Source organism: Rhynchophorus ferrugineus, unplaced genomic scaffold (assembly GCF_030347505.1).
Source record: "Rhynchophorus ferrugineus isolate W39M unplaced genomic scaffold, kcgeb_rfMv2 rfM6, whole genome shotgun sequence".
In the NCBI taxonomy this organism is placed as follows: Eukaryota; Metazoa; Arthropoda; class Insecta; order Coleoptera; family Curculionidae; genus Rhynchophorus; species Rhynchophorus ferrugineus.
The window spans coordinates 40,089,712-40,103,997 of NW_027472585.1; the positions used below are offsets into that span (position 1 = coordinate 40,089,712).

At 47.0% G+C, this 14,286-nt stretch overlaps 1 protein-coding gene across 1 annotated transcript in view; it reads left to right on the top strand.

Moving 5' to 3' along the window:
- Positions 1-14,286, top strand: part of LOC143198708 (uncharacterized) — a 113,146-nt gene that overhangs the window by 22,975 nt on the left and 75,885 nt on the right. The window contains exons 8-10 of the mRNA XM_076408069.1: positions 1,900-2,781; positions 2,908-3,849; positions 12,442-13,239. Coding sequence (XP_076264184.1) covers positions 1,900-2,781; positions 2,908-3,849; positions 12,442-13,239 — 2,622 coding nt within the window. The remainder of the gene's footprint in view (positions 1-1,899; positions 2,782-2,907; positions 3,850-12,441; positions 13,240-14,286) is intronic.

Here is a 14,286-nt window from a genome sequence, read left to right on the forward strand (position 1 = left end):
GTTGCCGAGGTCGCGAAATCTCCAATATCCGAGAAAGCCGAAACACCAGTGTCTGAAAAGCTAGAACCGGTCGTAAAATTGCCCATTGTAGAGAAACCCTCTGAACTCATTCCTAAATCTCCTGAAGTTACCGAGGTCGCGAAGTCTCCAATATCCGAGAAAGCCGAAACACCAGTGTCTGAAAAGCCAGAACCGGTCGTAAAATTGCCCATTGTAGAGAAACCCTCTGAACTCATTCCTAAATCTCCTGAAATTGCCGATTTCGCGAAGTCTCCAATATCCGAGAAAGCCGAATCACCAGTGTTTGAAAAGCTAGAACAGGTCGTAATATTACCCATTGTAGAGAAACCCTCTGAACACATTCCTAAATCTCCTGAAGTTGCCGATTTCGCGAAGTCTCCAATATCCGAGAAAGCCGAAACACCAGTGTCTGAAAAGACAGAACCGGTCGTAAAATTGCCCATTGTAGAGAAACCCTCTGAACTCATTCCTAAATCTCCTGAAGTTGCCGAGGTCGCGAAGTCTCCAATATCCGAGAAAGTCGCATCACCAGTGTCTGAAAAGCCAGAACCGGTCGTAAAATTGCCCATTGTAGAGAAACCCTCTGAACTCATTCCTAAACCTCCTGAAGTTGCCGAGGTCGCGAAGTCTCCAATATCCGAGAAAGTCGCATCACCAGTGTCTGAAAAGCCAGAACCGGTCGTAAAATTGCCCATTGTAGAGAAACCCTCTGAACTCATTCCTAAATCTCCTGAAGTTGCCGAGGTCGCGAAGTCTCCAATATCCGAGAAAGCCGAATCACCAGTGTTTGAAAAGCCAGAACAGGTCGTAATATTACCCATTGTAGAGAAACCCTCTGAACACATTCCTAAATATCCTGAAGTTGCCGAGGTCGCGAAGTCTCCAATATCCGAGAAAGTCGCATCACCAGTGTCTGAAAAGCCAGAACCGGTCGTAAAATTGCCCATTGTAGAGAAACCCTCTGAGCTCATTCCTAAATCTCCTGAAGCTGCCGAGGTCGCGAAATCTCCATTATCCGAGAAAGCCGAAACACCAGTGTCTGAAAAGCTAGAACCGGTCGTAAAATTGCCCATTGTAGAGAAACCCGCTGAACTCATTCCTAAATCTCCTGAAGTTACCGAGGTCGCGAAGTCTCCAATATCCGAGAAAGCCGAAACACCAGTGTCTGAAAAGACAGAACCGGTCGTAAAATTGCCCATTGTAGAGAAACCTTCTGAACACATTCCTAAATCTCCTGAAGTTGCCGATTTCGCGAAGTCTCCAATATCCGAGAAAGCCGAAACACCAGTGCCTGAAAAGACAGAACCGGTCGTAAAATTGCCCATTGTAGAGAAACCCTCTGAACTCATTCCTAAATCTCCTGAAGCTGCCGAGGTCGCGAAATCTCCAATATCCGAGAAAGTCGCATCACCAGTGTCTGAAAAGCCAGAACCGGTCGTAAAATTGCCCATTGTAGAGAAACCCTCTGAACTCATTCCTAAATCTCCTGAAGTTGCCGAGGTCGCGAAGTCTCCAATATCCGAGAAAGCCGAATCACCAGTGTTTGAAAAGCCAGAACAGGTCGTAATATTACCCATTGTAGAGAAACCCTCTGAACTCATTCCTAAATCTCCTGAAGTTGCCGAGGTCGCGAAGTCTCCAATATCCGAGAAAGCCCAATCACCAGTGTTTGAAAAGCCAGAACAGGTCGTAATATTACCCATTGTAGAGAAACCCTCTGAACTCATTCCTAAATCTCCTGAAGCTGCCGAGGTCGCGAAATCTCCAATATCCGAGAAAGTCGCATCACCAGTGTCTGAAAAGCCAGAACCGGTCGTAAAATTGCCCATTGTAGAGAAACCCTCTGAACTCATTCCTAAATCTCCTGAAGCTGCCGAGGTCGCGAAATCTCCAATATCCGAGAAAGTCGCATCACCAGTGTCTGAAAAGCCAGAACCGGTCGTAAAGTTGCCCATTGTAGAGAAACCCTCTGAACTCATTCCTAAATCTCCTGAAGTTGCCGAGGTCGCGAAGTCTCCAATATCCGAGAAAGCCGAATCACCAGTGTTTGAAAAGCCAGAACAGGTCGTAATATTACCCATTGTAGAGAAACCCTCTGAACTCATTCCTAAATCTCCTGAAGTTGCCGAGGTCGCGAAGTCTCCAATATCCGAGAAAGCCGAATCACCAGTGTTTGAAAAGCCAGAACAGGTCGTAATATTACCCATTGTAGAGAAACCCTCTGAACTCATTCCTAAATCTCCTGAAGTTGCCGAGGTCGCGAAGTCTCCAATATCCGAGAAAGTCGCATCACCAGTGTCTGAAAAGCCAGAACCGGTCGTAAAATTGCCCATTGTAGAGAAACCCTCTGAGCTCATTCCTAAATCTCCTGAAGCTGCCGAGGTCGCGAAATCTCCAATATCCGAGAAAGTCGCATCACCAGTGTCTGAAAAGCCAGAACCGGTCGTAAAATTGCCCATTGTGGAGAAACCCTCTGAACTCATTCTTAAATCTCCTGAAACTGCCGAGGTCGCGAAGTCTCCAATATCCGAGAAAGCCGAAACACCAGTGTCTGAAAAGCCAGAACCGGTCGTAAAATTGCCCATTGTAGAGAAACCCTCTGAACTCATTCCTAAATCTCCTGAAGTTGCCGAGGTCGCGAAGTCTCCAATATCCGAGAAAGCCGAATCACCAGTGTTTGAAAAGCCAGAACAGGTCGTAATATTACCCATTGTAGAGAAACCCTCTGAGCTCATTCCTAAATCTCCTGAAGCTGCCGAGGTCGCGAAATCTCCAATATCCGAGAAAGTCGCATCACCAGTGTCTGAAAAGCCAGAACCGGTCGTAAAATTGCCCATTGTGGAGAAACCCTCTGAACTCATTCTTAAATCTCCTGAAACTGCCGAGGTCGCGAAGTCTCCAATATCCGAGAAAGCCGAAACACCAGTGTCTGAAAAGCCAGAACCGGTCGTAAAATTGCCCATTGTAGAGAAACCCTCTGAACTCATTCCTAAATCTCCTGAAGTTGCCGAGGTCGCGAAGTCTCCAATATCCGAGAAAGCCGAATCACCAGTGTTTGAAAAGCCAGAACAGGTCGTAATATTACCCATTGTAGAGAAACCCTCTGAACTCATTCCTAAATCTCCTGAAGTTGCCGAGGTCGCGAAGTCTCCAATATCCGAGAAAGCCGAATCACCAGTGTTTGAAAAGCCAGAACAGGTCGTAATATTACCCATTGTAGAGAAACCCTCTGAACTCATTCCTAAATCTCCTGAAGTTGCCGAGGTCGCGAAGTCTCCAATATCCGAGAAAGTCGCATCACCAGTGTCTGAAAAGCCAGAACCGGTCGTAAAATTGCCCATTGTAGAGAAACCCTCTGAACTCATTCCTAAATCTCCTGAAGTTGCCGAGGTCGCGAAATCTCCAATATCCGAGAAAGTCTCATCACTAGTGTCTGAAAAGCCAGAACCGGTCGTAAAATTGCCCATTGTAGAGAAACCCTCTGAACTCATTCCTAAATCTCCTGAAGTTGCCGAGGTCACGAAGTCTCCAATATCCGAGAAAGTCGCATCACCAATGTCTGAAAAGCCAGAACCGGTCGTAAAATTGCCCATTGTAGAGAAACCCTCTGAACTCATTCCTAAATCTCCTGAAGTTGCCGAGGTCGCGAAGTCTCCAATATCCGAGGAAGTCGCATCACAAGTGTCTGAAAAGCCAGAACGGGTCGTAAAATTACCCATTGTAGAGAAAACCTCTGAGCTCATCCCTAAGTCTCCTGAAGCTGCCGAGGTCGCGAAATCTCCAATATCCGAGAAAGTCGCATCACCAGTGTCTAAAAAGCCAGAACCGGTCTTAAAATTGCCCATTGTAGAGAAACCCTCTGAACTCATTCCTAAATCTCCTGAAGTTGCCGAGGTCGCGAAGTCTCCAATATCCGAGAAAGCCGAAACACCAGTGTCTGAAAAGCCGGAACCGGTCGTAAAATTACCCATTGTGGAGAAACCCTCTGAGCTCATTTCTAAATCTCCTGAAGCTGCCGAGGTCGCGAAATCTCCAATATCCGAGAAAGTCGCATCCCCAGTGTCTGAAAAGCCAGAGCCGGTCGTAAAATTGCCCATTGTAGAGAAACCCTCTGAACTCACTCCTAAATCTCCTGAAGTTGCCGAGGTCGCGAAGTCTCCAATATCCGAGAAAGTCGCATCACCAGTGTCTGAAAGGCCAGAACCGGTCGTAAAATTGCCCATTGTAGAGAAACCCTCTGAACTCACTCCTAAATCTCCTGAAGTTGCCGAGGTCGCGAAATCTCCAATATCCGAGAAAGCCGAAACACCAGTGTCTGAAAAGCCAGAACCGGTCGTAAAATTGCCCATTGTAGAGAAACCCTCTGAACTCATTCCTAAATCTCCTGAAGTTGCCGAGGTCGCGAAGTCTCCAATATCCGAGAAAGTCGCATCACCAGTGTCTGAAAAGCCAGAACCGGTCGTAAAATTGCCCATTGTAGAGAAACCCTCTGAGCTCATTCCTAAATCTCTTGAAGTTGCCGAGGTCGCGAAGTCTCCAATATCCGAGAAAGTCGCATCACCAATATCTGAAAAGCCAGAACCGGTCGTAAAATTGCCCATTGTAGAGAAACCTTCTGAGCTCATTCCTAAATCTCCTGAAACTGTCGAGGTCGCGAAATCTCCAATATCCGAGAAAGTCGCATCACCAGTGTCTGAAAAGACAGAACCGGTCGTAAAATTGCCCATTGTAGAGAAACCCTCTGAACTCATTCCTAAATCTCCTGAAGTTGCCGAGGTCGCGAAGTCTCCAATATCCGAGAAAGCCGAATCACCAGTGTTTGAAAAGCCAGAACAGGTCGTAATATTACCCATTGTAGAGAAACCCTTTGAACTCATTCCTAAATCTCCTGAAGTTGCCGAGGTCGCGAAGTCTCCAATATCCGAGAAAGCCGAAACACCAGTGTCTGAAAAGCCAGAACCGGTCGTAAAATTACCCATTGTAGAGAAACCCTCTGAACTCATTCCTAAATCTCCTGAAGTTGCCGAGGTCGCGAAGTCTCCAATATCCGAGAAAGTCGCATCATCAGTGTCTGAAAAGCCAGAACCGGTCGTAAAATTGCCCATTGTGGAGAAACCCTCTGAACTCATTCCTAAATCTCCTGAAGCTGCCGAGGTCGCGAAGTCTCCAACATCCGAGAAAGCCGAAACACCAGTGCCTGAAAAGCCAGAACCGGTCGTAAAATTGCCCTTTGTAGAGAAACCCTCTGAATTCATTCCTATATCTCCTGAAGCTGCCGAGGTCGCGAAGTCTCCAATATCCGAGAAAGCCGAAACACCAGTGTCTGAAAAGCCAGAACCGGTCGTAAAATTGCCCATTGTAGAGAAACCCTCTGAACTCATTCCTAAATCTCCTGAAGTTGCCGAGGTCGCGAAGTCTCCAATATCCGAGAAAGCCGAAACACCAGTGTCTGAAAAGCCAGAACCGGTCGTAAAATTGCCCATTGTAGAGAAACCCTCTGAACTCATTCCTAAATCTCCTGAAGTTGCCGAGGTCGCGAAGTCTCCAATATCCGAGAAAGTCGCATCACCAGTGTCTGAAAAGCCAGAACCGGTCGTAAAATTGCCCATTGTAGAGAAACCCTCTGAACTCATTCCTAAATCTCCTGAAGTTGCCGAGGTCGCGAAGTCTCCAATATCCGAGAAAGCCGAAACACCAGTGTCTGAAAAGCCAGAACCGGTCGTAAAATTGCCCATTGTAGAGAAACCCTCTGAACTCATTCCTAAATCTCCTGAAGTTGCCGAGGTCGCGAAGTCTCCAATATCCGAGAAAGTCGCATCACCAGTGTCTGAAAAGCCAGAACCGGTCGTAAAATTGCCCATTGTAGAGAAACCCTCTGAACTCATTCCTAAATCTCCTGAAGTTGCCGAGGTCGCGAAGTCTCCAATATCCGAGAAATCCGAAACACCAGTGTCTGAAAAGCCAGAACCGGTCGTAAAATTGCCCATTGTAGAGAAACCCTCTGAACTCATTCCTAAATCTCCTGAAGTTGCCGAGGTCGCGAAGTCTCCAATATCCGAGAAAGCCGAAACACCAGTGTCTGAAAAGCCAGAACCGGTCGTAAAATTGCCCATTGTAGAGAAACCCTCTGAACTCATTCCTAAATCTCCTGAAGTTGCCGAGGTCGCGAAGTCTCCAATATCCGAGAAAGCCGAAACACCAGTGTCTGAAAAGCCAGAACCGGTCGTAAAATTGCCCATTGTAGAGAAACCCTCTGAACTCATTCCTAAATCTCCTGAAGTTGCCGAGGTCGCGAAGTCTCCAATATCCGAGAAAGTCGCATCACCAGTGTCTGAAAAGCCAGAACCGGTCGTAAAATTGCCCATTGTAGAGAAACCCTCTGAACTCATTCCTAAATCTCCTGAAGTTGCCGAGGTCGCGAAGTCTCCAATATCCGAGAAAGTCGCATCACCAGTGTCTGAAAAGCCAGAACCGGTCGTAAAATTGCCCATTGTAGAGAAACCCTCTGAACTCATTCCTAAATCTCCTGAAGTTGCCGAGGTCGCGAAATCTCCAATATCCGAGAAAGTCGCATCACCAGTGTCTGAAAAGCCAGAACCGGTCGTAAAATTGCCCATTGTAGAGAAACCCTCTGAATTCATTCCTAAATCTCCTGAAGCTGCCGAGGTCGCGAAATCTCCAATATCCGAGAAAGTCGCATCACCAGAGTCTGAAAAGCCAGAACCGGTCGTAAAATTGCCCATTGTAGAGAAACCCTCTGAACTCATTCCTAAATCTCCTGAAGTTGCCGAGGTCGCGAAGTCTCCAATATCCGAGGAAGTCGCATCACAAGTGTCTGAAAAGCCAGAACCGGTCGTAAAATTGCCCATTGTAGAGAAAACCTCTGAGCTCATCCCTAAATCTCCTGAAGCTGCCGAGGTCGCGAAATCTCCAATATCCGAGAAAGTCGCATCACCAGTGTCTGAAAAGCCAGAACCGGTCGTAAAATTGCCCATTGTAGAGAAACCCTCTGAACTCATTCCTAAATCTCCTGAAGTTGCCGAGGTCGCGAAGTCTCCAATATCCGAGAAAGCCGAATCACCAGTGTTTGAAAAGCTAGAACAGGTCGTAATATTACCCATTGTAGAGAAACCCTCTGAACTCATTCCTAAATCTCCTGAAGTTGCCGAGGTCGCGAAGTCTCCAATATCCGAGAAAGCCGAATCACCAGTGTTTGAAAAGCCAGAACAGGTCGTAATATTACCCATTGTAGAGAAACCCTCTGAACTCATTCCTAAATCTCCTGAAGTTGCCGAGGTCGCGAAGTCTCCAATATCCGAGAAAGCCGAAACACCAGTGTCTGAAAAGCCAGAACCGGTCGTAAAATTGCCCATTGTAGAGAAACCCTCTGAACTCATTCCTAAATCTCCTGAAGTTGCCGAGGTAGCGAAGTCTCCAATATCCGAGAAAGCCGAAACACCGGTGTCTGTAAAGCCAGAACCGGTCGTAAAATTGCCCATTGTAGAGAAACCCTCTGAACTCATTCCTAAATCTCCTGAAGTTGCCGAGGTCGCGAAGTCTCCAATATCCGAGAAAGCCGAAACACCAGTGCCTGAGAAGCCAGAACCGGTCGTAAAATTGCCCATTGTGGAGAAACCCTCTGAACTCATTTCTAAATCTCCTGAAGTTGCCGAGGTCGCGAAGTCTCCAATATCCGAGAAAGCCGAAACACCAGTGTCTGAAAAGACAGAACCTGTCATAAAATTGCCCATTGTAGAGAAACCCTCTGAGCTCATTCCTAAATCTCCTGAAGCTGCCGAGGTCGCGAAGTCTCCAATATCCGAGAAAGCCGAAACACCAGTGTCTGAAAAGCCAGAACCGGTCGTAAAATTGTCCATTGTAGAGAAACCCTCTGAGCTCATTCCTAAATCTCCTGAAGCTGCCGAGGTCGCGAAGTCTCCAATATCCGAGAAAGCCGATACACCAGTGTCTGAAAAGCCTGAACCGGTCGTAAAATTGCCCATTATAGAGAAACCCTCTGAACTCATTCCTAAATCTCCTGAAGCTGCCGAGGTCGCGAAGTCTCCAGTATCCGAGAAAGCCGAAACATCAGTGTCTGAAAAGCCAGAACCGGTCGTAATATTGCCCATTGTAGAGAAACCCTCTGAACTCATTCCTAAATCTCCTGAAGTTGCCGAGGTCGCGAAGTCTCCAATATCCAAGAAAGCCGAAACACCAGTCTCTGGAAAGCCAGAACCGGTCGTAAAATTGCCCATTGTAGAGAAACCCTCTGAACTCATTCCTAAATCTCCTGAAGCTGGCGAGGTCGCGAAGTCTCCAATATCCGAGAAAGCCGAAACACCAGTGTCTGAAAAGCTAGAACCGGTCGTAAAATTGCCCATTGTAGAGAAACCCTCTGAACTCATTCCTAAATCTCCTGAAGTTACCGAGGTCGCGAAGTCTCCAATATCCGAGAAAGCCGAAACACCAGTGTCTGAAAAGCCAGAACCGGTCGTAAAATTGCCCATTGTAGAGAAACCCTCTGAACTCATTCCTAAATCTCCTGAAATTGCCGATTTCGCGAAGTCTCCAATATCCGAGAAAGCCGAAACACCAGTGTCTGAAAAGACAGAACCGGTCGTAAAATTGCCCATTGTGGAGAAACCCTCTGAACTCATTCCTAAATCTCCTGAAGTTGCCGAGGTCGCGAAGTCTCCAATATCCGAGAAAGCCGAAACACCAGTGTCTGAAAAGACAGAACCTGTCATAAAATTGCCCATTGTGGAGAAACCCTCTGAACTCATTCCTAAATCTCCTGAAGTTGCCGAGGTCGCGAAGTCTCCAATATCCGAGAAAGCCGAAACACCATTGTCTGAAAAGCTAGAACCGGTCGTAAAATTGTCCATTGTAGAGAAACCCTCTGAACTCATTCCTAAATCTCCTGAAGTTACCGAGGACGCGAAGTCTCCAATATCCGAGAAAGCCGAAACACCAGTGTCTGAAAAGCCAGAACCGGTCGTAAAATTGCCCATTGTAGAGAAACCCTCCGAACACATTCCTAAATCTCCTGAAGTTGCCGAGGTCGCGAAGTCTCCAATATCCGAGAAAGCCGAAACACCAGTGTCTGAAAAGCCGGAACCGGTCGTAAAATTGCCCATTGTAGAGAAACCCTCTGAACTCATTCCTAAATCTCCTGAAGTTGCCGATGTCGCGAAGTCTCCATTATCCGAGAAAGCCGAAACACCAGTGTCTGAAAAGCCAGAACCGGTCGTAAAATTGCCCATTGTAGAGAAACCCTCTGAACTCATACCTAAATCTCCTGAAGCTGCCGAGGTCGCGAAGTCTCCAATATCCGAGAAAGCCGAAACACCAGTGTCTGAAAAGCCAGAACCGGTTGTAAAATTGCCCATTGTAGAGAAACCCTCTGAACTCATTCCTAAATCTCCTGAAGTTGCCGAGGTCGCGAAGTCTCCAATATCCAAGAAAGCCGAAACACCAGTGTCTGAAAAGCCAGAACCGGTCGTAAAATTGCCCATTGTAGAGAAACCCTCTGAACTCATTCCTAAATCTCCTGAAGCTGCCGAGGTCGCGAAGTCTCCAATATCCAAGAAAGCCGAAACACCATTGTCTGAAAAGCTAGAACCGGTCGTAAAATTGTCCATTGTAGAGAAACCCTCTGAACTCATTCCTAAATCTCCTGAAGTTACCGAGGACGCGAAGTCTCCAATATCCGAGAAAGCCGAAACACCAGTGTCTGAAAAGCCAGAACCGGTCATAAAATTGCCCATTGTAGAGAAACCCTCCGAACTCATTCCTAAATCTCCTGAAGTTGCCGATTTCGCGAAGTCTCCAATATCCGAGAAAGCCGAAACACCATTGTCTGAAAAGCTAGAACCGGTCGTAAAATTGTCCATTGTAGAGAAACCCTCTGAACTCATTCCTAAATCTCCTGAAGTTACCGAGGACGCGAAGTCTCCAATATCCGAGAAAGCCGAAACACCAGTGTCTGAAAAGCCAGAACCGGTCGTAAAATTGCCCATTGTAGAGAAACCCTCCGAACTCATTCCTAAATCTCCTGAAGTTGCCGATTTCGCGAAGTCTCCAATATCCGAGAAAGCCGAAACACCATTGTCTGAAAAGCTAGAACCGGTCGTAAAATTGCCCATTGTAGAGAAACCCTCTGAACTCATTCCTAAATCTCCTGAAGTTACCGAGGACGCGAAGTCTCCAATATCCGAGAAAGCCGAAACACCAGTGTCTGAAAAGCCAGAACCGGTCGTAAAATTGCCCATTGTAGAGAAACCCTCCGAACACATTCCTAAATCTCCTGAAGTTGCCGAGGTCGCGAAGTCTCCAATATCCGAGAAAGCCGAAACACCAGTGTCTGAAAAGCCGGAACCGGTCGTAAAATTTCCCATTGTAGAGAAACCCTCTGAACTCATTCCTAAATTTCCTGAAGTTGCCGAGGTCGCGAAGTCTCCAATATCCGAGAAAGCCAAAACACCAGTGTCTGAAAAGCCAGAACCGGTCGTAAAATTGCCCATTGTAGAGAAACATTCTGAACTCATTCCTAAATCTCCTGAAGTTGCCGAGGTCCCGAAGTCTCCAATATCCGAGAAAGTCGCATCACCAGTGTCTGAAAAGCCAGAACCGGTCGTAAAATTGCCCATTGTGGAGAAACCCTCTGAACTCATACCTAAATCTCCTGAAGCTGCCGAGGTCGCGAAGTCTCCAATATCCGAGAAAGCCGAAACACCAGTGTCTGAAAAGCCAGAACCGGTCGTAAAATTGCCCATTGTAGAGAAACCCTCTGAACTCATACCTAAATCTCCTGAAGCTGCCGAGGTCGCGAAGTCTCCAATATCCGAGAAAGCCGAAACACCAGTGTCTGAAAAGCCAGAACCGGTTGTAAAATTGCCCATTGTAGAGAAACCCTCTGAGCTCATTCCTAAATCTCCTGAAGCTGCCGAGGTCGCGAAGTCTCCAATATCCGAGAAAGCCGATACACCAGTGTCTGAAAAGCCAGAACCGGTCGTAAAATTGCCCATTGTAGAGAAACCCTCTGAACTCATTCCTAAATCTCCTGGAGCTGCCGAGGTCGCGAAGTCTCCAATATCCGAGAAAGCCGAAGCATCAGTGTCTGAAAAGCCAGAACCGGTCGTAAAATTGCCCATTGTAGAGAAACCCTCTGAACTCATTCCTAAATCTCCTGAAGTTGCCGAGGTCGCGAAGTCTCCAATATCCAAGAAAGCCGAAACACCAGTGTCTGAAAAGCCAGAACCGGTCGTAAAATTGCCCATTGTAGAGAAACCCTCTGAACTCATTCCTAAATCTCCTGAAGCTGCCGAGGTCGCGAAGTCTCCAATATCCGAGAAAGCCGAAACACCAGTGTCTGAAAAGCCAGAACCGGTCGTAAAATTGCCCATTGTAGAGAAACCCTCTGAACTCATTCCTAAATCTCCTGAAGTTTCCGATTTCGCGAAGACTCCAATATCCGAGAAAGCCGAAACACCATTGTCTGAAAAGCTAGAACCGGTCGTAAAATTGTCCATTGTAGAGAAACCCTCTGAACTCATTCCTAAATCTCCTGAAGTTACCGAGGACGCGAAGTCTCCAATATCCGAGAAAGCCGAAACACCAGTGTCTGAAAAGCCAGAACCGGTCGTAAAATTGCCCATTGTAGAGAGACCCTCCGAACTCATTCCTAAATCTCCTGAAGTTGCCGAGGTCGCGAAGTCTCCAATATCCGAGAAAGCCGAAACACCAGTGTCTGAAAAGCCGGAACCGGTCGTAAAATTGCCCATTGTAGAGAAACCCTCTGAACTCATTCCTAAATCTCCTGAAGTTGCCGAGGTCGCGAAGTCTCCAATATCCGAGAAAGCCGAAACACAAGTGTCTGAAAAGCCAGAACCGGTCGTAAAATTGCCCATTGTAGAGAAACCCTCTGAACTCATTCCTAAATCTCCTGAAGTTGCCGAGGTCGCGAAGTCTCCAATATCCGAGAAAGCCGAAACACCAGTGTCTGAAAAGCCGGAACCGGTCGTAAAATTACCCATTGTGGAGAAACCCTCTGAGCTCATTCCTAAATCTCCTGAAGCTGCCGAGGTCGCGAAATCTCCAATATCCGAGAAAGTCGCATCACCAGTGTCTGAAAAGCCAGAACCGGTCGTAAAATTGCCCGTTGTAGAGAAACCCTCTGAACACATTCCTAAATCTCCTGAAGTTGCCGAGGTCGCTAAGTCTCCAATATCCGAGAAAGTCGCATCACCAGTGTCTGAAAAGCCGGAACCGGTCGTAAAATTACACATTGTGGAGAAACCCTCTGAACTCATTCCTAAATCTCCTGAAGTTGCCGAGGTCGCGAAGTCTCCGATATCCGAGAAAGCCGAATCACCAGTGTCTGAAAAGCCAGAACCGGTCGAAAAATTACCCATTGTAGAGAAACCCTCTGAACTCATTCCTAAATCTCCAGAAGTTGCCGAGGTCGCGAAGTCTCCGATATCCGAGAAAGCCGAATCACCAGTGTCTGAAAAGCCAGAACCGGTCGAAAAATTACCCATTGTAGAGAAACCCTCTGAACTCATTCCTAAATCTCCTGAAGTTGCCGAGATCGCGAAGTCTCCAATATCCGAGAAAGTCGAATCACCAATGTCTGATAAGCCAGAACCGGTTGTAAAACTGCCTTTTGTAGAGAAACCCTCTGAAGTCATTCCTAAATCTCCTGAAGTTGCCGAGGTCGCGAAGTCTCCAATATCCGAGAAAGTCGAATCACCAATGTCTGATAAGCCAGAACCGGTTGTAAAACTGCCTTTTATAGAGAAACCCTCTGAAGTCATTCCTAAATCTCCTGAAGTTGCCGAGGTCGCGAAGTCTCCAATCTCCGAGAAAGCCGAATCACCAGTGTCTGATAAGCCAGAACAGGTCGTAAAATTACCCATTGTAGAGAAACCGTCTGAACTTATTCCTAAATCTCCTAAAGTTGTCGAGGTCGCGAAGTCTCCGATATACGAGAAAGCCGAATCACCAGTGTCTGAAAAGCCAGAACCGGTCGTAAAACTACCCGTTGAAGAGAAACCCTCTGAACACATTCCTAAATCTCCTGAAGTTGCCGAGGTCGCGAAGTCTCCAATATCCGAGAAAGCCGAGTCACCAGTGTCTGAAAAGCCAGAACCGGTCGTAAAATTACCAATTGTAGGGAAACCCTCTGAACTCATTCCTAAATCTCCTGAAGTTGCCGAGGTGGCGAAGTCTCCAATATCCGAGAAAGTCGAATCACCAGTGTCTGATAAGCCAGAATTGGCCGTAAAATTACCCATTGTAGAGAAACCGTCTGAACTTATTACTAAATCTCCTGAAGTCGTCGAGGTCGCGAAGTCTCCAATATCCGAGAAAGCCGAAACACAAGTGTCTGAAAAGCCAGAACCGGTCGTAAAATTGCCCATTGTAGAGAAACCCTCTGAACTCATTCCTAAATCTCCTGAAGTTGCCGAGGTCGCGAAGTCTCCAATATCCGAGAAAGCCGAAACACCAGTGTCTGAAAAGCCGGAACCGGTCGTAAAATTACCCATTGTGGAGAAACCCTCTGAGCTTATTCCTAAATCTCCTGAAGCTGCCGAGGTCGCGAAATCTCCAATATCCGAGAAAGTCGCATCACCAGTGTCTGAAAAGCCAGAACCGGTCGTAAAATTGCCCGTTGTAGAGAAACCCTCTGAACACATTCCTAAATCTCCTGAAGTTGCCGAGGTCGCGAAGTCTCCAATATCCGAGAAAGTCGCATCACCAGTGTCTGAAAAGCCGGAACCGGTCGTAAAATTACCCATTGTAGAGAAACCCTCTGAACTCATTCCTAAATCTCCTGAAGTTGCCGAGGTCGCGAAGTCTCCGATATCCGAGAAAGCCGAATCACCAGTGTCTGAAAAGCCAGAACCGGTCGAAAAATTACCCATTGTAGAGAAACCCTCTGAACTCATTCCTAAATCTCCAGAAGTTGCCGAGGTCGCGAAGTCTCCGATATCCGAGAAAGCCGAATCACCAGTGTCTGAAAAGCCAGAACCGGTCGAAAAATTACCCATTGTAGAGAAACCCTCTGAACTCATTCCTAAATCTCCTGAAGTTGCCGAGATCGCGAAGTCTCCAATATCCGAGAAAGTCGAATCACCAATGTCTGATAAGCCAGAACCGGTTGTAAAACTGCCTTTTGTAGAGAAACCCTCTGAAGTCATTCCTAAATCTCCTGAAGTTGCCGAGGTCGCGAAGTCTCCAATATCCGAGAAAGTCGAATCACCA